General features: G+C 33.0%; 1 protein-coding gene and 2 pseudogenes across 1 annotated transcript; 1 reads left to right on the forward strand and 2 right to left on the reverse strand.

Annotated features, from left to right (window-relative positions):
* Positions 1-7,544: 7,544 nt before the first annotated feature.
* Positions 7,545-10,517, reverse strand: LOC110715141 (annotated as a pseudogene).
* Positions 10,518-10,975: 458 nt separating this feature from the next.
* Positions 10,976-16,511, reverse strand: LOC110715142 (annotated as a pseudogene).
* Positions 16,512-23,378: 6,867 nt separating this feature from the next.
* Positions 23,379-26,969, forward strand: LOC110715143 (cellulose synthase-like protein E1). The gene is made up of 8 exons (XM_021893714.1): positions 23,379-23,621; positions 24,022-24,120; positions 24,454-24,594; positions 24,706-24,918; positions 25,112-25,217; positions 25,381-25,562; positions 25,877-26,224; positions 26,418-26,969. The coding sequence occupies exons 1-8, from the start codon at positions 23,379-23,381 to the stop codon at positions 26,967-26,969; spliced, it is 1,884 nt and encodes a 627-aa protein (XP_021749406.1).
* Positions 26,970-27,068: the final 99 nt, after the last annotated feature.

The raw sequence follows: 27,068 nt of genomic DNA on the forward strand, positions 1-27,068 counted from the left end.
ATTGACTTACTATGAATTATTAAAAAACTTAAAACATTTGATCAAGACTAAACTATGAATCAATTAACATTATATTCCATTGACTAAGTGATTGACTTTATAGATATAAAGTACAATTAATAATTATAAATAGTTTGTGTTAGTATGAATTAGTAAATGTTTAAAACTTTTGATCAAGAATTAACTATTGATTGGTCTCCGTCGATTGAGCACGTGATTGACTTTATAGTCTTATAGATATAAAGCTGAATTAATAGCTTTAACCATGTTTGTGTAACTGTGAATTAGTAAAAAGTTTAGAATTTAGACCGATTAAGTGTGCTATTGACTTATTATGAATTATTAAAAAAGTTTAAACATTTGATCAAGACTAAACTATGAATCGATTAACATTATATTCCATTGATGGAGTGATTGACTTTATAGATATAAAGTACAATTAATAATTATAAATAGTTTGTGTTACTATGAATTAGTAAATATTTAAAAATTTTGATCAAGAATTAACTATTGATTGGTATATGTTGATTAAGCACGTGATTGACTTTATAGATATAAAGCTGAATTAATAACTTTAAAGATATATGTTTATGTTTATGTTTTTGTGAATTAGTAAAAACTTAAAGTTTTAAATATTGATTTTTTTTTAAAAAAAAAAAAATTAAAATATAAGGGACACACCAGGAAATGACACGTGTCATTGTTAGTGTGTCTTTTAGTAAATATAGTATTGATTGATGATTGATGAATCATATAATGTGACGCAACTAAATTGTGTTTATACTGTTGATTCGTAACAATAAAGAGGTATTACAATAAATTAATTATATCCCTTCAAATATATATATATATATATTATAAATTAGAGTACACAATTACACAAATCCCAAAAAAAATTGTATATAAGTCAGAGTCTGAGTCGGATTACGGGTCGGATTATCTCGGAGTCGGAGATCCGCCGGTGTCGGATTTTTTTCTCGGATTTTTTGTAGGATCCGACTCCGATTCGGATTATTTTATCGGAGTCGAACTCGGATTAATTTTTCCTCGAACTCGGAGCGGATTTTTTGCCTCGGATCGGGGCGGAGTAGGGTCGGATCCGGATTGAATTGCCATCCTTAGTTATTGCTCATGAGTTGCATTGGGAATTGGGTAGGAAAGATTGGCTTAAAAACTTCCCTATTAATGTTGTTTCTACTTTGATATGGACCTTTTTTTTTTTATAATTATTGATTATTAATATTTGATGTATTAGAATAACCAAATATTCTTGTACTTGTATATGTTTCCAAAAAAAAATAAAATTATATCTTTTATTTTACGGAGTAGTTAGTTGTTGTAGACACCCATTTGTGTCTCCCCAAAACCAAACCCAGTGATGAGTACCTTTCACGTCGAATCATAACCGAATGAAGCGAAAGTGTGGAAAGTTTAGTGTTGCGGATAGTTTTAATTTATTTTCTCTTCTTTCTCTTTTTAAAAACTTATTTTAACAAAACAATCAATCCAATTTGATTTGGATTTATAACACATTATATTATAAATCCAAAAACAAAACTAACACCTAACGCCAAACATTGGCGCTTGGAGTTAGGCCTGGCGCTGGCATTGGCGCCAGCTCTGTTTTTGGTGCGCCAGATGCTCTGTTTTGATATTTTATCTTTTTGGCTGATTTTCTCTATAAATAACGTATTAAAAACTCCGTTTTCGATAACCAGGTTTCATCAACAATCAGTTTTCAATTATATTCACCTACAATCAGTTTTAACCAGATTTCATCAACAATTAGTTTTCAATTATATTCACCTACAACCAGTTTTCATTCACAATCATCAATTCTCTCTATCAATTCTCATAAATTCTTATTCTTTTCTAATTCACCAACTCTCATCAAGATTCTCTTGATTTCTCTCTCTCTCTCTTTTCTAAACTAGCCTTCTCACAAATATAAAAATCCTGCATTCATTAGATTTAGAAACACCTAGCCAAATTCGAAGTTGCCTTCGTCCTAGACGTGAAAGGTTTTAATTTCCGAGGGTTTGGTTCCAAATCTCTCTTTTAATAATTATTTAATTTAATTGTTGTTTATTATTTTCCTTGAAGTTACTAACGTGTGTATTTTGTTGTTAGAAAGGGATACGAGGCATCCAATTAAGTGCTTTAATTGATTTATTGTTATAATGATATAGAAATTATGTCTAGGTTGTTATTATGATTCCTAGCGTCATGTTAGGGCGTTTTGATCTTCCTAATATTATGTTTAGGGTAACAACTATACTTTCTAATATCAAATATGACAATTGTGTTTCCTACGATGCTTCCTATTTTCTTTCCTAATATTCATGTTAGTATCATGTTAGGGATAAAACTTTGATTTTTATTGCTTAGTGACATGCTAGGGTTTGTTATTAATCTTATTAGTATGATGCCTAGGATCTTGCTATTAATATTATGCTTTAACATGAATATTATGATTATTATTTTTATGATTATTATTATTATGTTGCTTGATATTTATTGTTATTGCTTGATTACGCCTTTTATGCATGATTAAAGGAAATTTGTACTTGTAATCACGCTTAATAAGATAATTAATAATCTTGTTTAGGGTTAATTTGATTATAATTCAAGTGATCGCCAATAATAGGTTTATTTGTGCATTAATATTCAACCAACATAGATAAACAGGTTTAGGGTTAATCCCATTGATTGCATGTTAATTAGAAAGCGCACATGAATACGATCTGAAAAAAGTAGAGGCCTATTATTAGGGCAGGTTCAATCCCTTTTAGGTTGGATTTGTACCTTCATCCCCGAACCCTTTTTTGGTTCTAGACCTTATGGAGTTGACGATCTCTTGGATCGTTAAGGGGTGTAACCTTCACCCTGAACGGTTTACAAGTTCCTAAAACTTGTTGGCGACTCTTTTGCTCTATCTTCTTCCCTTTTGGACGCCACCGTACTTTAGTGTATGATCACAGTGGGGTTCAAGCTAGAGGTTAACGCTTGAATATATTCCCTACAGTTGTGAATCTTGTGATACTTTGTTGGAATATATTTGCATATATTCTATAATTATTGTATATATCTAATATTGTTATAATATCTTGTCAAAAAAAAAAAATGTTATAATAGCTAACTAATAAAAAAAAAGTTTGACCACTACAGTTGGAATATACTAAAAAAAAAAGTTTGACCACTACAGTTGGAATATACTACAGTTGGAATATACTAAAAAGTTTGACCACTACAGTGATAACCTACTTGTTATCCTTAATTTTTTTTAGTATATACAAAAACCTACTTGTTATCCTTAATTTTTTTTTTTACAAAAATTTATCACTGTTATAATTACAAAAATTGTTGCTATTATGGAAATAAGGAGTATACTTTTATTATATCTAAGAGTATCTTCAATTTCCTTAAATAAAGAGCATATCCACATCTCCAATGGTGCATTATTTTTTATGACTGGAGAAATAAATCATTTTTTTATTAAAGGAATAAAGCAAATTTTGAAAAATTACAATTATTGATTATTTTTTACGGAGTAGTTTCCATCAAAATTAGTAAATTACTGCTTCTTTTATCTGAAATAATAATAACCAAAAAAAAATAAAATCAACTTAATTATTTTTAATTTTTTGAACAGAAAAAAGGCATCTTAATTTAACTATGATGAGTTCCAGAATGTTATACAAGTCATACGAATGCCTCAAAATAAATAAGAGTTAATTTAGGAGAAAAATAAATTAATTTATTTTGTCATATATTGCTTGATTGCTTCCCCTAAATAAGGCCTCTTCCAAAAAAGTTATTTATTTTTTATTTTATAATAAAATTGAATATATATTCTAATATGTTACCTAAAATTATGTTCTTACCTTAATTCACGATTATAATAGTTGTAAGCTCCATCTTTAACAATGGCATACTAATTTGAGAGCTTTAACATTCAACAATGGCAAGTACATAAAAATAGTCAATTCAATCAATACGAAACATGAAATCCTAAAATATAATACATTATTTTTTAAGAAAAAAATGTTTGTAAAGATAATCAAATTGATTAACAAATTGCTGAAGTTAATTTTCATTAAAAAAAATCCCCGAAATTAATTTATGTTTTCGTGTTTAATTAACTTAAAATTGAAGAATAATTATGAGGATTATATACTTAGGTAATTTAAGGATGACTTTTGAATGAAGGTTTAAGGTTGAAGATGAAGTGCACCAATGAATAAGGTTGAAGCTATCATGATTGAGATGAAGCTTTTAAAATGGCCGGGGTACATATGTGTGTGAGGAATATAGGAAAATATATTATTGTGATATATTTTCCATATATATCTTATGATATTATATTTAGGATAATAATATATCTTAGTGATATTTTAAGATAGATTTATGGAAGTTTATATGATAGAGTTTATATTGTGTAGGTTATCTTATGTAGGCTATAAATATTAGCCAAGATCATCAATACAATTCAAGCTATTCTCTCATAAATAATTTGTCAATGTGTGTGTGTGTTTTTTTTTAATTTATTTTGAACTTTTACCAATTTTATATTAAATTGGATTTTTATTTTCTATTTTATTATTTTTTTATAATATCATAAGTTGGAAAAAAAATTACCCTATAAAAGTAAGAAAACAAACAACATTTTACTGACTAGGCGCTGAGTGGTCATGACTTAAATGAGGTGTAAATTAGATTTTATAATTTTTTAAAAATGTAATATTCAAAGGCTAAGATTAAGCAACAAAACTAATAAACGGTTTAGATTTAATCTTTTAACGTAGTTGTCCTTAGTCGTCCATAGTCGTCCGTAGTCAACGACTACGGTAGAATCATCCTTTAATCAAGGGAATGACCATATATTGGTCCAAAATTATGCAATAATAGCACTATGTTTCTTTTAGAGGTGATCGTTTGCGCGCTTGGACGGGAAACGGGCCGGGCTTATACTTCATTTTTTGTCCAACGGGCTAATTGTAGCTAATCCGAGCCCTTTTATACGGGCTTGATAAATTGTCCAAGCCCGCTCTATTAACGGGCCGTGCTTGCCCGCGGGCTCACGGGCCTAAAATATTTGTTTTACATATATTTAACACTAATTATTTTTTTTATCATTTACATATGTTAATATTATTTTGATTTAGTTATCTTAAAAATTTCTTGATCACTAATGATACTAGAAAAAAACATATTTAACTTGTGACATATGTTAGTGAAAAAAGGAAAGAATGAACTTATTTAATACAAGTATAATGATTAAATATAAAATTGAAATAAATAGTTGTAGCTAATAATAGGTTAGAGTCCAATATAGTAACTTTGTATTTATTTTCTAAAATATACTACATACAATAATCAACTAACTAAAAAATCATTAAACTATTACTTTTTTAAATAAACGGGCCGGGCGGGCTAGCCCACGGTACATATTGTCTTGTACGTGTCCGCCCATTTATATTAATGGGCCGGGCCTAGCCCGCCCAAATTAACAATTTTTTCAAAATGGTTGTCCAAGCCCGCTTATTTTGCGGGCCGGGTTGGGCGGGTTTAGCGGGTTGACCCGTCCATGAACAGCTCTAGTTTATTTACAGTAAAATAAAGTACTTTCTCCGTTTCTTTTTAGTTGACATGTTTCCTTAGCGACGTTTGTCAATGCACAAATTTAATTATTAATATCTTTAATTACCGATAAGCAAAAATTATAAAAAGTTGATATTTTGAAAATATATATTATGACGAATCTAACAAGATCCCAATTGACTATATTTTTTCATCATGTATAAATCACAAAGCATGGTTAAAGGGACATATGTGAATAGTGCTAAAGTCAAAACATGTCAATTAATAAAAAACGGAGGTAACATGTACTTGTATTTTATTTTATTTATTTATTTTTTTTTTGGGTGGGGGGGGGTGGGGTGGGGGAGGAAGGTACAGTGTGTGTTTAAAGGCTATAATAGATTAATGGCGAGTTACAAAAGGGGTTGTTTCATTAGCACGTAGGATTGTTACAGTGGCGATTCCAGTATGGGTTCAGTGGGTTCAACTGAACCCATACTAGATTTGGAGAAAAACTAATTAGTTTTTAAAATAAATAAAACTAGTCAATTAGTTAAATAAAATAAAACGCAAAAATACTTGTTATCTGTTGCAGCAGCGTAGCGGTAGGAGCATTGTTTACTAAACTCACAGGTCGCGAGTTAGAATCCTGACAAGCTTTTTTTTTTTGGTTATTCTTCTTTAATGTTTCTATTTTTTTTTCTTACATAATATACCCAATCACCTATTTACCCAATGTTAACCTTTTGAAATTTGACAACATTCTAATAGAATCCATTCCTAACATCTCCTGCCTCTCTCTCTCTAATCTATTTTAAAAATTTATAACTTTTAGTCCATAAGTTTATAATTTTTGTTTAAAGAACTTCCATGATCGTCGTTGGCTTCAAATTATAATTTTTCTTAAATTGTATTTTTTTTCTTAACATGTGCACACCCGTATTTTTGGTTTGTATGTTAGATTATGCTACTGTATTAGATTTTACTACTATATATAATATATTTGTACATGTGTTTAGTGACTTCGAACCCATAACGAACAATTTCTGGAATCGCCACTGGATTGTTACAACATTGAAAGAAATATTAGAATTTACTCCCTTCGTTCCTTTTTGATAATCCATTATGGTGAAATTTCACGTCAATTAAGAAACTTAAATAAGAAGTATTAAAAGTAAATTGAAAAGTTAAATTTATATGAGGTATGTAAAAAAGGGGGGAGAGAGAGACTAATAAAGTATATTCAAATGCAAAATTTACATAGGGAAGCTAAGGACTTGTTTGACATTTTTTTTTTTTTTTTTTCAGTTTTTAGTTTTTTAAAAACAAAAAATAAAAAACAGGAAATAAGAAAAAGGTGTTTTCATTAGTCTGTTGTTAGTTTTCAAAATTATCACGATTTTAATAAGTGACTAATTTTTTTTATTCATTATATGACATATATCATACTTCATCCGTTTTTATTTTATTGCACCATTAAGATTTTTACACTATTCACTTAATGTTCTTTGACCATCATTTGAGATTTATCCATTTGAAAAAACATAGTCATGAGAAAATCTAGTTAGAGTCGTCTCGAAATCTTCTTTTCAAATAACAAATTTTTATAATTTTTACAAAAGTATAATAGAAGATATTAAAGGCTAAAGTAATGCATTACTTCCTTTGATCTATTGGAATATTATACTTATTCGAAGGACACTACTTCCTTAAGATTAATTATAATCTATGCACAAACTAGTTTCACAGCAAGTCTAAATTTGCAATACGGCAATTGATGCTAAGCCTTTGATCTTGAAGGCACATAACACCACTTTCCTGGCTTATCATCTAGAATGGTTCGTAAAAGTTCATTTATAACCAATCTAAAATAACTTAATTATAAATCACTGTTTTTCAGGATTATTGGTGGTACATAAATGAAGATAAAATGGCAAGCATAGTAGCATTAGTATCACTACGTACTAGTAAAGGTTGTGAGGAAGGCGATGTGTGAGGACAACCTCAAGTGGTGTGGCTTTCACATTGGTTAGTCCAAAACGCTCAGTCATGTCGACAGGTTCATCTGATGAAGTCGCGATCTCAAATCCATGGAGTAAACTAGCAAGCGTAAATTGCATTACCTGAAGAGCAAAGGATATACCAGGACACATCCTCCTACCACTTCCAAAAGGCAAATATTCATAACTTTGGCCTCTAACATCAAAATCCTTGAAAGTCGTTAGAAATCTTTCAGGCTCAAAGTGTAGAGGATGTTCCCACACTCGAGGGTCTCTGTGAATTTTGTAAAGATTAACGAAGGGATGAGTACTTGCTGGCACGTGGTAACCGTTCACGGTGCAGTCTGTGATGGCTCCTCTTGGGACTGAAAGCAACCCTGCAGGGTAAAGTCCAGTGGCGGAGCCAGGATTTGTAATCCGGGGGGACAATTTTTAGATGTTTAATAATCGACAATAATTATAAGAAAAAAGAAATTGATCACATAAATTGTTTAATATATATTTGAAATCGCTTATGAGATATGACAATTATTCTTATATGGTGAAAGAGGAGTTGTTAAAAAATTAATTGCATATTAAGAAATTTATTAACCAAATTTTTTTTTATGCTGGTAAACCCCAATTTTAAGGTATGTAATCCTTAATAATCGATAAATATGATTTATCAAATGATAAGCATTTACACAAATTGATAGTAGATGTAAAGGGATTTGGGTTACATTTTAAAAAAAAAAAAATAATAAATAAATAAACTTTCTTTGACTAAAAATAAAATTGGAAACTTAGTTCCAAACAAGCTAAAAAAAAAATAGAATTTAGGCACACATAATTAGAGAGATAAAAAAATACGGAGACATGTGTTCATTACAAATAGTTTAATAACACATTAGTAATCACTATCAACAAGGCGATACTTGATTAAACAGTTAAATGAGAGTAATTAGAGGTTTGAAGACTTATAATACTTTGTATATATAAATTACATACTATATAATGAAATTTAAAAACCAGTAAAAAAAAATGGCAAAATCCAAAAACAAGAAAAAGAAGTTAAATAGGAGCACTTTGTATAAACTATAAAATGAAATAAAAATAAAGTCCAAAAATAGCAAAAAGAAACAAAAAAAATGATCGGGTAAAGAATCGAACCTAGGATCAAAGAGAAATACAAGCTTTACTCAAGCCCATCAACCACCAGACCAAATGTTGTCTTTGTTATATAAGGTATACATGTAAGGTATTTATTCTTATTTACAGCATTTATTTAAGCTAACATAAATTAAATTTTTTTTTGGAAAAATGGGGGGACAACCGTCCCCCCTTGTTCCTACATGGCTCCGCCCCTGGTAAAGTCGCATTGTCTCTTTGAGGACTGCTTGTAAGTAGACTAAATTCTTGAGGTCTGATTCGTCGACTTGTCTTTCTTTACCCACCACATTGTCTAGTTCTGCTTGAGTTTTCCTCAGGACGTCTTTATTGTTGAGTAGCAATGACAGTGCCCATGTTAGTGTTACTGATGTCGAGTCTGATCCCGCTAAAATCAATGTCTAATCAGTCAAACAAAAACAAATTATGTTCTTACTCTGTTTCGCAAAAACATCAAATTTTAATTTATTAACTAATTAATCATATGAATATGAATGAAAAAGTTGTTACCATGGAAGCAGCTTTAATGATGGTATCTTCATCATATTCGGAGAGCTTTTCCTGTTGAGTCTCGGAAATTCCAAGCATCACATCTATAAAATCCTTTTCTTTAGCCACATTAGAGATCCTTGTCTTATGATCCTCCAACCACATTTGTGCTACTTGATCAATCTCTTTTGCAACCTTGTTCATTTTTTTTTGGTACCCTCCGATATCAAACCTTCTTAGAAAGGGAAGTGCATCAGCAGGAACAAATGCACCCGCCAATTCGAAGAAATCCCTGAATGCCTGACTACACTCATTGCATTTCTCAGCTTGGTAGAATTCCTTCAACAACTTCCCCGAAATCAGTCTTACCATAATGTTCAAGCTTATGTCGTTCAACCATAGATTCATTTCAACTAACGAACTTCCCTTGATCCTACAATCATCGAAGAGGACTTTTAAGGCTGATTGTATTACAGATATTCTGACATCTTTGAACATCTCAATCCGATGATTGGATTAGATCTCGATGGTGGTGATCTTACGCATCTCACGCCAGTACTGGCCATATGGGCTCATACCCCATATAGCCGATTTGTAACTCATGAGTTCAACAAAGATCTTCTGAGGCCGGCTTAAGAATACTTTGTCATTCGTACCTAAGCACTCTTTAGCCGTCTCTGCTGAACTCACAACCAAGGCTCGTGTGAAACCGAGCTTGATCATAAAGATTGGACCATATTTGTCAGCTAACTTTCCCAAGGTTACATGAGGAAGTTTTCCTAAAAGTAGTAAATGGCCAATAATAGGCCATGAACCTGATGGTTCAGGTGGATCAAATTTGGTATTGTTATCGTTGCATTTCCATCTTACTAGACAGTAAAGGACTAGTATGAACGCAAGCACGCCTGTGGCGGCTTCAACCGAGAACTTGATGGGGTTGTGAAACTCCATTCAGAGCTTATTTCTATTTGGTTAGTTGTCTGAAACTCTGAATTTAGATTTTGGTTGTCAATAGTTTTTTTCAGTCTTTAACAAAAATGTGCATTAACAACCACATAGCAAGAAATATCATATATACTTGGTTGCTGATATATTTTGAAGATTTTTCCTAGCTTATCTGTAATTTGCTGTTCTTTATATTATTTGATTTAATTGTTAGTGGGGTTATTTGTTGGTGATATAGTATAGTTTTCTGGAAAACATGACATGATTTTATTCACGTTTTTTGCAAGTAAAATTGAATAGCTAGAGGAAGTCACTTAATGGTTCGCCCTGCCGACATTTTGTCTACTATGCCATTGATCTAATAAGTAACTCAGATTATTTCCGTTAAAATATATGGACCAAATGTAACTTTTTCTATTTTACATAGGATTGATGTATGTAAAGGGACAATGATTTTGAATGCTCTTAAAACTTAAAAGTTTTATGTTCTATTCATAAACATTAAAGAAAAAAAAAACAAATCTGTAATCATAGAACCAACATTTCAAATAATTTATTCAAGGATGGCAATCTTAAAAGATCAAAAACATAAAAAAATAATTTATCAATAAAAATTATAAAGAACTGATACAGAGTATATACGTCATGGATATTAATTAAGGTGATTTTTGTTATTTTGTTAATTTTAGCCAAGGTCAATGAATTGAAGACATACTTTATTTTATATATTAACAATTCAATTTAAACACAATCCTATTGTAATTACATAAAATCAGATGACTAACTGATTTTATAAGAAACAATATGTAGCACATATACTCTATACTAAATTCATATTGCACTTCTAAATTCATATTGCAGAAAAACGAACATGAAATCCATCAGGAAACTGTAAGCCTGGAGTCCGAAGTATGTTCCCTCCTTTTATTTGTTGCCATCTGAAATTACAAACGCGTTATGGACCTTAAAACTTATAAATTATTCAATCAATCAAAGCCTTAATCCCATAAGTGGAGTCGGCTACCTTAAAACTTATAGAGACGAGTAATTTATATATACAAGTATAAGTTTGCCTTTACCTGCAGTTGGTAACTAAGTAGTGTAGAAACACGGCCATTTGCACCTTGCTAAAATCTGCGCCGATACAAAATCTCATACCTCCTCCAAAAGCCATGAAATGTTTAGATGCTCCATTTATTTCTCCTCCCTTTATGCCAATATAGTTGATGCTTTATTAATATTGTTATTAGCTTTCTAATAAATGACAGTAAGAAATTGGTACATGTATGGTACGTACCTCCCATCTCCATGGATTGAAATCGAGGGGTTTTTCGTAAATATCAGGATTTAAGTGTACTGCTGGGGGACAAACCATCACAGCCCAACCCGCCGGGATTGTACAGCCTAAGTTATGTAACAGGGTATTTCGATTAGCCTGTATTAGTACATTTATCTAATTACTAATGAAGGTTGGTAGATTTGAACGTGTGACCTATTATTTCTAGTGTTTTAGGGCGAATTTACATATTAGTCATGCAAATTAATTACTGACTTATAATCAATGTCACAAAATTTAATTGAACAATTACAAAACATTTCAGAAACATACCCTTGAAGCTCACATCTTTTAGAGCTTTTCTGAAAATTCCCGGTACTATGTTTCCATGCCTTACTGTTTCATTGATGAACTGCAAATAAAACATAAAATTCAGCCAATCTAATATAAAGTATGTTTTATTAGGCTTTCATGGAAATTAAAGCATGTTTCAAATAAAATTAAGAGGCCTTAACAAACCTTAAAAGTAAAAGTCATTGAAAGACATTTTCTTAGATAATTCCTCTAGGACAAAATCAAAGAAGTCCTTATTCTGTTTTCTTGGGTTCATCCTTCTTTCTTGAAGTAATTTTTTCAACATTTTCATTGCCTTTTTTCTTCCCTATAATATAAACATGTAAGTTTATTTTAAAGTTTGTAAATATTAATTATTTCTTTAATTAGTTGGAAGATTTATATGAAAGACATTTTGTGAAATGTAAAATTACTTGTAAGAACTTGTGGTATGCTGTGCCAGGAATGTTTATGGGAAAGGATACAATCCCTGCATAAAATCGACAAAGTTCTCCCTTAAATCCTCTGAAGAGCTTTCGGGATCATGATTGATTAGCTTCTCCGCTGTCAGATTAAATATCATCTGCATACATAATATAAAAACACAAACTTAAACTGATAAAGAATATCTATAGAATATTCTCCTCCTAAGTTTAGGATATATTTGGTTCAGTATTCACGTGCCAGTGTAGAGACTTGGAAGTGAGGAGCGAGGAATGTTACAAGATCCTCACCCCCCGAGTACTGTAGTTGGGATGATTCAACCTAGCTTGTGACCTCAAGGTTACAAAGAGAATTGTCAAGATAATCTCCAAATCTCTCTCTTCTCATTCATCCACAATCAAATATTTATACAAATATATTAGAGACCTAATTATCATAGGAATCTAATTAATCTTATCTTAGGAAATATTATCCTACCTAAAGATAACACAAGATAATCACAATGATATAACAAATATATTCCCTAAGATATACTATCTTATCTTAACATCCCCCCTCATGTTGGAGCATGTAGATCTCGAATGCCCAACTTGGAAAGTAACGTCTCAAACTGAGCCTTCCCCAAGGCTTTGGTAAAAATGTCTGCAAGTTGCTCCTTCGTGGGAACATACGAAGGTGAAATAATTCCCTCCTGAATCGCATCTCTAACAAAATGCAAATCAATTTCAATATGTTTCGTTCTTTCATGAAATACCGAATTTTTAGCAATGTACAAAGCTGACTGGCTATCACAAAATAACTTCATGCCCTACGGATGTTGTACACCCAAAGCTCTTAGTAGTTGTTTCAACCACTTTAATTCACATGTTGCAGCCGCCATTGACCTGTATTCCGCATCTGCAGATGATGTAGCAACCGTGGGTTGTTTCTTGGTCCTCCAAGATACTGGGGAAAAACCAAGCAACACAAACCAACCTGTCAAAGACCTCCTAGACAATGGGCAACTAGCCCAATCAGAGTCACACCAACCCTCAAGTTGCAATTCACTATCCGAGCGAAGAAGTATTCCTTGCCCTGGGTGTTTCTTCAAATAACGCACCACTCTAAGTGCGGCCTCCCAATGTGCTTCCTTCGGATTCTGCATAAACTGTGATAAAATATGAACAGAATATGCAAGATCCGGCCTAGTTACACATAAATAAATTAGACGGTCGACAAGTCGTCTATATTTCTCCACGTCCTCCAATACTCTGCCTTCCGCAAGAGCTAATTTATGATTTTGTTCCATCGGGAAATCTGCAGGCTTAGCTCCCAATAATCCAGTTTCAGAAATAATATCCAACGAATATTTTCGTTGACAAATATAAATTCCCTGCTTACTTCTTGCAACCTCGAGCCCTAGGAAGTATTTTAATACTCCCAAGTCCTTCATCTTAAAACAATCTCCCAAGTATGCCTTAAATTTTGATAAGGCTACTTTATTGTTCCCTGCAACAATCAAATCATCAACATATATCAACACATTCAACTGCAATGTTCCTTTGGTCAATGTGAACAAAGAATAATCCGAGTAGGATTGTTTAAATCCATATTTCTTCAAGGCTGCAGTTAATTTTGCAAACCAACATCTGGGAGCTTGTTTCAAACCATACAATGATTTCTTCATCCTGCACACATAATCAGAGTTATTTTTATTGAAACCTGGAGGAATTTTCATGTAAATTTCCTCCTCCAAGTCTCCATGTAAAAATGCATTGTGCACATCCATCTGATGTACTTCCCAATTCTTCACTGCTGCTACCGCGAGGAATGTCCGAACTGTAGTCATCTTTGCAACTGGCGCAAATGTCTCATTGTAATCAAGGCCTTCCACCTGATGATTGTCTAATATTACTAATCGTGCTTTCAATCTCAACAAGTTCCCGTGCTCATCACGTTTTTCTGTATACACCCACTTACTTCCCAAGGCTTTCTTCCCTGGGGGAAGTTTCTGAAGTACCCAAGTACCTTGTTCTTCTAAAGCTTTTATCTCTGCAGCCATTGCATCTCGCCAACCTTCATGTTTCATTGCCTCTTTGAAAGATCTAGGCTCATTCCCTGCCGTTATAGCTGCAATATACTTTTGATGTTTCTCAGAAAAACGTGAACAATCAAAAAAATATGTGAGAGGATACGGAGTACCTGAGGAAGATGATAATGTAGATGATGTGCGTGATGATGAACTGTATTTCCGTATAGTATGCGTCACAAAATCTCGATATTTTGTGTTCGGGATTTTTGGTCTTTTCCCTTTCCCGAACCCATATGCTTCTCCCTCATTCTCACACCTGGTCTGCTGAGTTGCAGCACTCCCCCCTGCATCCTCTAACACTGATGCGTCAGGCTGGGAAGTGCGCTGCTGCTGCTGTTCTTCTCGGCGCCCAGCACCGTGGTCAGGGGGTTGCTGCTGTTCAGCTCGGCACCCAGCATCCACCTGGTCCTCAGCGTGGTGGTCAGGGACAGCCTCGATGTGGGGTTGCAAAGCATCCCACTCCTCATCTTCGCCCCCAATAACCTCACTCAATCCCCATATACTCAGGTCCTCTGTCAAGGCTGTCTTGGATGCCTCATCAAACGGGAAAGTAGTCTCAAAAAATCTCACATCACGAGTGATGAATATTTCTTCGATGTCTAAATCTAGCACTCTCCATCCTTTCTTACCAAACGGGTATCCTAAAAACACACACCGTCTACTCTTACTAGTAAAAATGTCTGCAAGCACGGGGATGTTATTGTTGGATAATAGTTCTTCCCACCGGTGGGTTTAATATTCTAACACACCGGCAGGGGGGAAAATTTTGTGAACACTCCCAAAATCTAACCCGCTCTGATACCATGTCAAGATAATCTCCAAATCTCTCTCTTCTCATTCATCCACAATCAAATATTTATACACATATATTAGAGACCTAATTATCATAGGAATCTAATTAATCTTATCTTAGGAAATATTATCCTACCTAAAGATAACACAAGATAATCACAATGATATAACAAATATATTCCCTAAGATATACTATCTTATCTTAACAAGAATCCCGAACCAACTACACTAAGCTTGCTTGGTTATAATATCACAACTTAATTAATTAATTACCCTCGCAGTTGCATCTTTGAGTTCAACTGAGTCCATTCTGCACCTCTGATGCATATGTTTAAGTACTGCAACTTCGACTTCAGATATCATATTCTTTAAACTTTCTGTACCAAACAGACTCAGCACCATGTTTTTCAGATATTTGTACATAAATCCATCAAGGGAACCAATATTTTGGCGTCCGAAAATTTCATTAAATGTGTCTGGATACCAACTTTGGAAAGATCGACCTTCTTGCTGGAATATAATGTAGTTCAGCTCTTGATCTGCAGACACTATAAGTGGGTTACCCACTATACTGGTTTTGAATATAGGTCCATACCTGAATATGACATAGTTTAGTAATAAAATACAGAGGGAGTATGTCATTTAGCAAAGGATGCAATATTACTAGAACGGAGAAAGTATAATTAAGTTTAGTGTTTGCGTTGATATGTGTACCTGATCATCCGTTGTTTGACAAAAGGAGGTATGTCATAGGAAGAATCAGGGCTAAAAAATTGTAAACTTTCACCAATAAGAGGCCATCCCATCGAACCGGGTGGTAGATTGGGTTTGTGTTTTGGGTTCCACCATTTATATAGCAGCAGATTTGTGATGCTAATGATGATTACTGTCAACAGGCCAAGTGCAAACAGAGACATCAAGGAAGATTATTTCTTGTTGTTTCACTGTGAAACTTGAGAGCTTTAGATTTTTGGTGCTTTTTTTTTTTTTTTTTTTTTTTTTTTTTTTTTATTAAATTTATTGAGAGAGTGTAAACTAACAGAGAGTTCAATTCACCAAAAATACAAGCCTTATATATAAAGGATGCAAAGGCTTGTTGATAATGTTTATTGTTTTTTCTAGTTATTATCGGAGAAAAAATGGAATAATTTGAGGAAACATGAAATTTGTTCATTCATTGAAAGGTTGAGTTTAGAAGAGCAACTCCAAAGGCACCAAAACTACTGATAAAGGACCAAATTCAATTAAGAAAAAATTGTAACTTTGAGGTTGTAGTTTAAATAGTGAAAATTTTATAAAGGATAAAGATGATTATATCATCATTATCATTATTAGTTATTGTTTAGAATATGTAAATCCCTTGATTTACTCCTTAATTTTAATAGTCAAAGTATATCCCTTATAATTAGCTAACGTACCTAGTCACATATTGTATCTAGTCTTAGTTTGGTATGTTCAATGTTCTAATCTTGTACTATATATACTCGCGTATATTCATCAATATAATTAAGCTTTCCAACATTCTCTTTCTCATAACTCTATCATGGTATCATGAGCTTTTGATCCATATTTTCTTGCTTCCGCTACTACCATGGTTACACTATCAAAACCCTTTGTTGATGCCGACAAATGATGGTGGCCATATCAAACTTTCTTCTCGGAAAGCTTCAAACCAAAAACACACTTTTCGCTCAACTCTTTTGGCACCCCGTATTTCATATACCAAGAGATGCCATTGACATATATATATATATATATATTTTTCTCCAAACCCCTTACACGGAGAAATAAAGCTTTTTCGATATCCCGAATTTTACCTACCAAGTGTTACCATATACGAAATTCTCTCCAAAACCATTATGGAGAAACATAACATTATGTTCTAAACCACCATTACAATTTTTCTATTTCGCCTTCAATGGTGGTCAAGGAACCTCTATATTTTTTTCCCTTCCATTTGTTGCAAGCATACGCTAGCCAATTTGAAATTTCTTTATTTTTATTTTTTTTTGAATATTTACAATCAATGGTTCATGTGTTTAAAAACCGTGAAAAACACCCATTAAACAACTTCTTAATCTCTCTCTATATATACTATCTTTTAACTTCTTCACGCAACTCTTCCATCCAAAAAAAAAAAAAAAAAAAACAACTCCTTTAATACTCTTCCTTTTCTTTTTCTTCTTAGCAAAAAAAAAAAAAAAAAAAAAAAAAAAAAAAAAAAAAACCTACTATTGCTCCACTCCCTCTAGACCTTATTGGAGAATCGCAATGCAATGCAACCTTTCTCACCACCACTTCAATTCCTACATTGAACAAGATTTGATATCTTATATCCAAGATCGGTCTCTCGTTCCAAACGTCCGTCTACGGGGGCGTATAAAGGATAAAGATGATTATATCATCATTATCATTATTAGTTATTGTTTAGAATATGTAAATCCCTTGATTTACTCCTTAATTTTAATAGTCAAAGTATATCCCTTATAATTAGCTAACGTACCTAGTCACATATTGTATCTAGTCTTAGTTTGGTATGTTAATGTTCTAATCTTGTACTATATATACTCGTGTATATTCATCAATATAATTAAGCTTTCCAACATTCTCTTTCTCATAACTCTATCAAATTTTACAGTAGTCATTTGAAATATGACTAGCATAATGTTTTCATGATTACAAAGTTTATAATTGATATATTTTTTTTCAGATAATTAATTATTTTACTTAATTTTAGGTATAAAGTAGTATTATCAAACTTTTTTTTATTTATCAAATTTTTAGTAATATTTATGTAATTTTTATTCTTATTTTATAGTTTCTCGAAAAAAAAAATTATTATATATTGGATTAAAATTTTCAATAAATATATATGCATAGTAGATATAATAAGACTAATTGTGACCATTTTTTAAGGTGAAAAAAATAAACCAATGATATTGTATACTATTAAAATAATATGGTAGTCATTTTTCAAATGACTATTGTAAAATCATCCCTTAAACAGGCTATATACTAACTTGATTAAAGAATAACTGCACTTAGAGTGTGACATTATTTGTAACATAAAATTTATGTTATGAATTTTAAATTGTTGACATGCTACATTATCTAAAGCTTAAAATTAACATACTTTGTTCTAGGAATTATTTGTAATTTAAAAGGAAGATGCCTCAGTTTCTCATGGTGAGAAACAAATTTTGATTTCGTAAATAAATTAACAACTTTATTCAACTGTGGAGCCCACAATAATTAAAAAGTTGTTGATATATATTCACGAAAATGACCTCATGAGAAACAAATTTCATTTCGCACTGTGAGAAATAGGAAATTTCCCATTTAAAAGTAGACGGAGTAAGGTAAGCTACAATACCTTATAACTTACCGTTTATAATGTTTTAGTAATTAATTAAGTTCAATAAAAGAATAAGAAAAATTTATAAGCTCATATTGTGATTATTGTCCTATTATTTTTTCCCAAACTAGATCATTTGATAGTTGTGAATTGAGGCATATACACTAAAAGAATATGTAGTTAGTTGTAGTATAACTTCAAGTAAAATTGTTACCCCACAATTTTCTCATTCATTGGTTTCTCGCTTTGTTCAATTTTTGAGTAAGCGAAACGGAACTTACAAACAATTCCAACTAGGGGTGAGCAAGACCGGGTACCCGGTCATATTTGTAATACCCGGATCCGGAACCGGTTATAACCGGGTCCCAAGAATTGGAACTGGTCCCGGAACCGGTTAATACCGGATCCAAATTTTTTGGAACTGGTCCCGGACCCGGTAGGAACCGGTTCCAAGACCGGGTACCCGGTATTATTCAACGTAGTAAAATACTGTTTTTTTCTTTATAATTGTTATATAATATATTATTATATATAATGGAATTTTGCAGGCTAGTTATATTAACATAATAATATCCCTAAATTAGTTTTGGAGGCTAGCAAAATACAAATATTTCAAAATACAAATATTACAAACTAATAAGCCAAAAAAGTACCAATTCAACAACCTAAAATATCAGTACAACAAACTTCAACAATGCTGCAAAGTCCAAACATCCAAACATAACCAAAACAACTACTTAAATAAAAGTTCAGAAAAAAAAAGGGAAGAAAAGGAAGGGCAGCAACAGGCAGCAGCTGAGCACACCATCAGCAGGCAGCAGCTGAGCACACCATCAGCCAGCAACAAGACCAGCAGCAAGTCAGCAACCATCTAAGCAACGGAGAAAGACAGCATACAGCAGACAACAAAGCAAAGAGGCAGCAGCCAACAAGGAAGCACAAATTCCCTATAAACAAAAGCCAAAATGTCCTTAGAATATTTGTCATTTGATATCTTTTCATACAATATAATTAAGAATACAATTATACAAACCTTTGTCACATCAATTATTTCCAACAAATTCATTAACTTGTGTGATGCCAGTGTCACTACCATCCAATTCTAAAAAAAACAGTAAACAATATAAGTAATAAACTTAGAGAAATAAAATAGATAAATATACAAAATAATAGAAGTATTAGTGTATTACCTTCTTCATATTTTTGAACATCCTCAAGGAAGCGCTCAATATCAATGCATACATTTGACGCCCTTAACCAATCTTGAGTACAAACTAAAGCTTCCACCATATTTGGCCCCAAACTACTACGAAATTGATCAAGTATGCGACCCGATGTACTAAATGCGGATTCACTAGAAACCGTAGAAATTGGTATAGCCAAAATGTCCTTAGCCAATGTTGACAATACTTTGTATTTGTCACTTTTTTCTTTCCACCAACCCAAAATATCAAACATTTCCCCTTCAACCCTTCTCTCCCGAGCTTCTTCAAGATAATAATCCAATTCACTTTTTTCAACAATAAAATCACTTTCTTCCTCATCAAAATCATCATAAAACTTTTTCATTTGCTCACTATTTGAAGAGCTCAAGTTTTCAGAACCATTATCCACATTGGCAACATTAATATTACGATTATTCTTGGAAGAGGAAGAAGCAATAATAGCATCATAATGGTTAAATAACTTCTGAACATTGTCATACAAATTGTCACAAATAACATCGACTTTGGCAAAGTCGTTAGGATAAAGTTTTTTAAAAGAATACTTCAAAAACCTAAGCTTATATCGAGGATCTAAAACAACCGCAACTAACATCATGATATTAGTTTTACCGAGATCCCCATAATACTTATCAAACTTTTCCCTCATTTGTCTACCCATAATACGAATATCCATATTTGTAGAGTTTTCCCATTCTATCAAACAACTTAACACCTCCAAAACCTCGTGAAAATACAAGTTTGTAGTAACATATAAACTACCCGACATTTTCTTTGTAGACTCATAAAATAATTTCAAACACAAAGACAACACTTTAGCATTTACCCAATCTTCTTGTGTAGGTACTCCATCCTTGAGTTCCCTACTAAAATCAGGATCATCTTCCGCAAACCTATTAAAAGCTTTTTCAAATTTCAATGCGGTTTCAAGCATGAGAAAGGTAGAATTCCATCTAGTTGCCACATCAAGACAAACTGAACCTTTACAAGAAACTTTAACCAACATAGAAGAGTGTGCAAACAATTTAGCTCTAGAAGGTGAACTCCTCACATATCTAACAGCAGCACGAATTCGAGCAATCGAAGACTTCACACTAGATAAACCATCTTTCACAATCAAATTTAGAACATGACAAGCACATCTCATATGAAAAAATGAACCCTCCAAAACAAGTTTATCATGAAAATGTGTTTTCAAATATCCAACCGCCACATCATTTGAACTAGCATTATCAACAGTTAAAGAAAACAATCGATCCTCAATCTCCCATTTAAGAATACATGCCTCCACAACTTTTCCAATTTCCTTACCTTTATGACTATCCATTAATTGAAAATTTAAAATTCTTTTATGCAACTTCCAATTATCATCAATAAAATGAGCAGTCAAACAAAGATAATTAAAATTTTGAATGGAGGTCCAACAATCAGTTGTTAGTGACACTCTCGATTTCAAACACCCAATTAATTTCTTTAATTTTCCACTTTCACAAACAAATATATTCTTCACATCTCTTGCAACTGTAAAACGTGAAGGTATATGAAATTGAGGTACAGCAACACTACAAAAATACCTAAAACCTTCACGCTCAACAATAGAAAATGGTTGTTCATCAACAATAACCATTCTTGCCAAACCAAGTCTACAAGCAGTTTCATCAAATTTCCAATTAGAGACTATAGTAGCATCAGATTCAGGAGACTTGTAAACAGAAATGAGTTTTTGCTTTTTGTCTACATTTGGAGGGTATTTTGAACATGCACCAAGGTGTTTCTTTAATGAAGAAGTTCCATTATTAGTATTACCTGTTAGCATTTTCTCACAATATTTGCATTTGACTTGAACAATTTTTTTGGTTACTGGATCTCTAAAATCCCAAAAATGGTTCCAGTATTCAGACTTCCTCTTGTCACCAACCTTGGTTGATTTGGTTGTTGCATTCTCGTTTCCAACCTCACTTTCATCATCCATAGGGACTGACGAATTGTCGGTATTGCTCATAGTTCTGAAATAGGAACAAATTAAACTTTAATAAGACATAAACATTACACAAAGTACTATTCTCATTAATCTGCAAATTGGGCCTCATTAATCAACACACTAAGTCACTATTCTCACTAACACAGCAAGCAGTGCAAATTAACAAATATAACAGCAAACAAATTTAGTCCAATTCATACAAAGTACAAAGTCTACAAACCAATCCAAATCATACAAACTTAAGTTTTCAGTTTAAATAACAAACTAACAAAGTATCAAATCAAACCAATCAATCCATACAAACTCAAATTAAACAAGTTTTAACAGAACTACTTAAGTTAAACATAACATGATCAACATTCAGCAACATTACAGCCAGCAGAACAGCAGAACAATAGCAGCAGCCAGCAGAATAGATCAATCCAGCAGGCAGCAAAGCAGTAGCAACAGAACAGCAGAACAGTAGCAACAGAACAGCAGAACAGTAGCAGCAGCCAGCAGAACATCAAAACAGTAGGCCAGTAGCAGCAGATCAACACAGCAGTAGCAGCACAGAGCAATCACTCAAGTATTTCGACCACTTCATCAATTTTAGCATCACCAATTGCCATATTCTTCACAAATTAAAATGTAGCAAGTAAAATCGCAAGTTAAAATCGCAAATTAAAATCGCAATTCACAATTGAACATGCAGTAGCAACGATTAGTATTTAGTACTTTAGTAGGAGAAGACAGGAGAGAGCAAGTAAGTAGAGAAACGATTAAAATCGCAAATTGAATTCGCAAATTGCATATTTCATACCTTAATTAGTAGGAGAAGACAGGAGAGAGAGAAGCAGGTGGACCGTTGACGGTGGTCGCCTGGTGTCCTGGTGTACTGGACGGTGGTCGGAGACTCAGAGGAGACAGTCAGACGAGGGAGGACGAAAGAGTGGAGAAAGGCTGAGAGCGTGAGAGGTAGTGAGAGGATTAGAGGAATTAGGGTTTTTTTATTTTTTCATTATATACCTAGGGTATTTAGTTTTGGGCCAGATTGGGCTTATAATTCAGTTTGGTTCGGTTTTGTTCGGTTCCGGTTCCGGGTACCCGGATTGTCTGGATCCGGGACCGGGTACCCGAAACTGGAATTGGTTTAAACCGGGTACCCAGTGGGTACCGGGTCCGAAATTTTAGGACCCGGTCCCGGAACCGGTTACAACCGGGTCCGACATTTTGGACCCGGTCCCGGAACCGGTGGGACCAGTTCCGGGTCCGGACCCGGCGGATCCTAACCGGTTCCGGGTCCGGTACCGGGTACCCTGGGTCTTTGCTCACCCCTAATTCCAACACAAGATAAACATGATACTTGAAACGTGGAATAATTGTTACTTGAGTTCGTTCAACTTTCCAAAATTGTTTTGCTAATTAAGATGTTTTTATTTTATTTTTTATTTATTTTTAACTAGATAATCACAAAGTACTAAGTTGTTAACCTTGGAATAGTTCTTATTTATCCTTTTAGGTATTTTATCCTTATTATATCTTTATTAACTTTATTCAAGGAGCAAGCTAAGTACACTCATGTTCTTCATCCAATTTTAAAACCTAATCAAATGGCGAACACTCAAAATCACCCTCTTAACCAATGCCATGTTTACAAACTAAGGGCAATCCTTAATCGAACATATATCATTTTTCATATTATAGCCATAATATCCATTTTCTACTATAGAACAACTTTTTTTTCAACAAAATGGTGCACCAATGTTACCATGGACTGTTATATTTTCAGCCGAGGTTATGTTCTCATTCATGTGGATTCTCAGGCAACCCTTTTACTGGCGGCCAGTTACTCGAACGGTCTTTCCCGAGAAGGTGCCTAAGGATGAGGACTTACCTAGACTCGACGTGTTCATATGTACTGCTGATCATAATAGAGAGCCTACTTTTAAGGTTATGAACACCGTTGTATCAGCTATGTGCTTAGATTATCCTAGTGAAGAGTGTGTACTTGTCTGATGATGGAGGTGCATCTATTACTTTGAATGGTATGAAGGAGGCTTGGGTTTTCGCGACTTGGTGGCTACCATTTTGTAAGAGGTATAATGTTAAGCAAATATGTCCTCAAGCTTATTTTGAGGATTCACAAGAATTAAGTCTAAGTAAGGAGTTTATTGAAGATAGAAATTTAATTAAGTTTAGTTCTTTATTTTAGGGTTAATTATAATTTTAAGTTTTCTTCACTAATAAAAAAGAATTATATTATTATATATGATGATGATGATGATGAGAGTGAAGGAGAGCACAAGTGATTAGAGTTCCCCTTTTAGTTTTTGGTGATCATGGGATTGATTATAATATGACGTTGATTATTATTATGATATGATGATCTGATATGTATATGTAGGATAAATATGAGAGTTTCAAGCAGCGAGTGGTCAACTGGAAGGAAAGAGGTGACAATGATGCTAAGGGAAATGCATTCGATCATCCAGCCGTTATACAGGTTTTAATTTATCGTCTTTTCATTTAAATCATTTAGCCCTTATATATATATATATATATATATATATATATATATATATATATATATATATATATATATATATATATTTCGCAAATATAATGTATGAACATCAAGTCTAAAACTAAAGAACATAAGGTTTACAAAAAAAAATCCAATGAACATAAGAGTAATAGCGTAGCTAAGATTATGATATGTTCATTGGAGTTTATGTTGTACATGTTCATTAGATGTGCATTGTGCTTTAAACATGGACCGTCTCAAAATTATACGAAGTAAATCTTAATTTGGAGAAAAATTCGAATTACATGTCAGGTAATAAATGAGAACATCTTAGAAGATGATGCAGCAACGATAAATCCAGAAAGTATACGCATGCCTCTACTTGTTTACCTTGCTCGAGAAAAAAGACCAACTCAACCACATCACTTCAAAGCTGGAGCTCTTAATTCTCTGGTAAAATAGCATTATAGTTGCTTATTGAATTGTTACTTGCATTATTATAATAACAATCATATATATCAATGCAATTTACACAATTTTTTTGTGTTTGTGCATGAATTAAAGCTAAGGGTTTCAAGCACATTGAGTAATTCTCCCTACATCTTGGTTCTAGACTGTGACATGTACTGCAATGACCCGATTTCGGCCCGCCAAGCAATGTGTTTTCACCTTGATCCTAAGAGTTCTTCTTGGTTAGGTTGGGTTCAATACCCTCAAAAATTCCATAATATAAGTCAGAGTGACATCTATGACAGTCAGATGAGAGTAGCATGGCCGGTAAGTAGATCGATCTAAATTTACCTTTTAATTGCTCCCTTGATTTTTTTGGTTATGTAGATCACTTACAATTCATGGAGTCAAATTTATGACCATATTTTGTAATTTACATATTGTATGCCAGTATTATGTAAGATCTTGTTAGATTGATCCATTTAAATTTAATCGAGCTCAATGGTATATTATATTATAGGTACTTTGGTCAGGGATGGATGGACTTCAAGGGCCAACTCTATCTGGTTCAAATTTTTACATTAAGAGGAAGGCCTTGTTTGGCGATGACATTAACGTAATACATGGTGTGTTTGTTTTTTAATTTCTTCATCTTTGTCAAAATTCATGATATTGTTTACCATTATAAGAATACCTATCTACAAGGTGGTTTTATGATGATAAGACAGTCTTATTTAAAATTTGTACATTATTGTTCAAAAACATGACAATATTGTTTATTTCTTAAAGGTAATGACATCAAAGAATTGAAAGCGATTTTTGGTCCTTCAAATGAGTTCCTTAAATCTCTTGGAAAAAACTGCAAGCCAAATGCAATCAAAGAAAAGAAGCAAATTTCCTCTGTTTTTCTGCAAGAAGCTCAATCCTTAGCCTCTTGCTCTTATGAAGAGAGCACACAATGGGGTAAAAAGGCAAGTTATGTCACCATAAAATGTAAAACTTAAAAAGTATACAACTTTTTATTTTACTCCGATCCTATTACTCCATTTTTACATCTTACATCTATTCAGAATTAGTTGTCACATTGTCCAACTTGATTATGATATGCCAATTTTTCACAAAAATGACACTCTTTTTTTAATTGTATATAATACTCCATAGTTGTGATAGATGTAATGATTTCTTTCCTTAATGTTACATACATGTGGAAAATCAGGTAACATAATTAAGTTCAATCATTCATTGACAAAACTATGCTATTTGGCTTTATTATTGCCGTGTGCAGATTGGGTTTAACTATGAGTCAGTAGTAGAAGATGTGATGACTTCTTTTATGCTACAAAGCAAAGGATGGAGGTCTGTTTACTTGAATCCATCAAGGCCTCAGTTCTTAGGTTCCGCTACAACGAATCTAGATCAAGCACTCATTCAACTCTCCAGATGGACTGCAGGGCTTCTTCAACTTGGTCTGTCCAAGTATTGTCCTCTTTTTTACAGTACATCAAGAATGCAAATTTTTCAGCAGATGCTGTACTCGTCGATTTCATTCTTGTCCCTTGAATTTCTGCCGGTTTTATGTTTTGCTATCGTTCCCCCTACTTGTCTCTTCTATGAAATCCCTTTATACCCTAAGGTAATTTAGCAGTCAAATTAAATTTAACAGCCTACCTCAATTTCATATTATTTGCAACGATTTAACATAAAGTGTGTGTAACAAATATGTCTAATCGTTGCAAATAATAAGAAAAAGAGGTATATTACTAAATATCTTAGGTAGAACACACCAATATACTCATTTTGATTGCTCATATCATATGTGAATGTAGGTTTCAGATCCATTCTTTGTAGCGTTTGCTTATGTATTCATATCATCACAACTGAAGCACCTATATGAGGCTATTATCCTTAGCAGAGGCTCAATAAGCTCTTGGCTCAACGAGCAAAGGATATCGATTATAAAAGATGTAACAAGCTATGCTTACGGAACTCTAGAGTGTGTCATGGCAAAGTTGGGAATCCGAGAGGCAAGTTTTATACCTACAAATAAAGTTGAAGATGATGATACAACTAAATGGTATCAACTCGGCAAGTATGACTTTCGTACATCATACGTGTTTCTTGTCCCGATTGTGACCTTAGTTACATTAAATCTCTTCTGCTTTGTTGGTGGACTAGCAAGAGTCATTGTTGCTCGAAGTTGGGATGCATTGTTTGGTCAAGTGTTTTTCTCATTGTACGTGTTGATCATGAGTTTTCCGGTGATTGAGGGTATGTTGTTAAGGATGGACAATGCTAGTGTTCCTATATCGGCTACTTTGATATCAACTTCATTGTCTTCGATTGTCTTGAGTTTAGGATGCTTCATTTTTTTGCATTAGAAGGATGGACTTTAGCTGTTGATACGGCCTCTTTTAATAGGTCTGATTTGTTGAAGCTTTTCTTGAAATTTGTTTTGTTATTAGTCTTAATTAGGATGG

Source organism: Chenopodium quinoa, unplaced genomic scaffold (assembly GCF_001683475.1).
Source record: "Chenopodium quinoa cultivar QQ74 unplaced genomic scaffold, ASM168347v1, whole genome shotgun sequence".
Lineage (NCBI taxonomy): Eukaryota > Viridiplantae > Streptophyta > Magnoliopsida > Caryophyllales > Amaranthaceae > Chenopodium > Chenopodium quinoa.

Excerpts from the sequence above, each read along its gene's own strand:
- LOC110715143 (XM_021893714.1), top strand. The coding sequence starts at position 23,379 with ATGTTACCATGGACTGTTATATTTTCAGCCGAGGTTATGTTCTCATTC. Across the intron at positions 24,595-24,705 it reads CTGGAGCTCTTAATTCTCTG|CTAAGGGTTTCAAGCACATT; the intron begins GTAAAATAGCAT and ends CATGAATTAAAG. Across the intron at positions 24,919-25,111 it reads AGATGAGAGTAGCATGGCCG|GTACTTTGGTCAGGGATGGA; the intron begins GTAAGTAGATCG and ends ATTATATTATAG.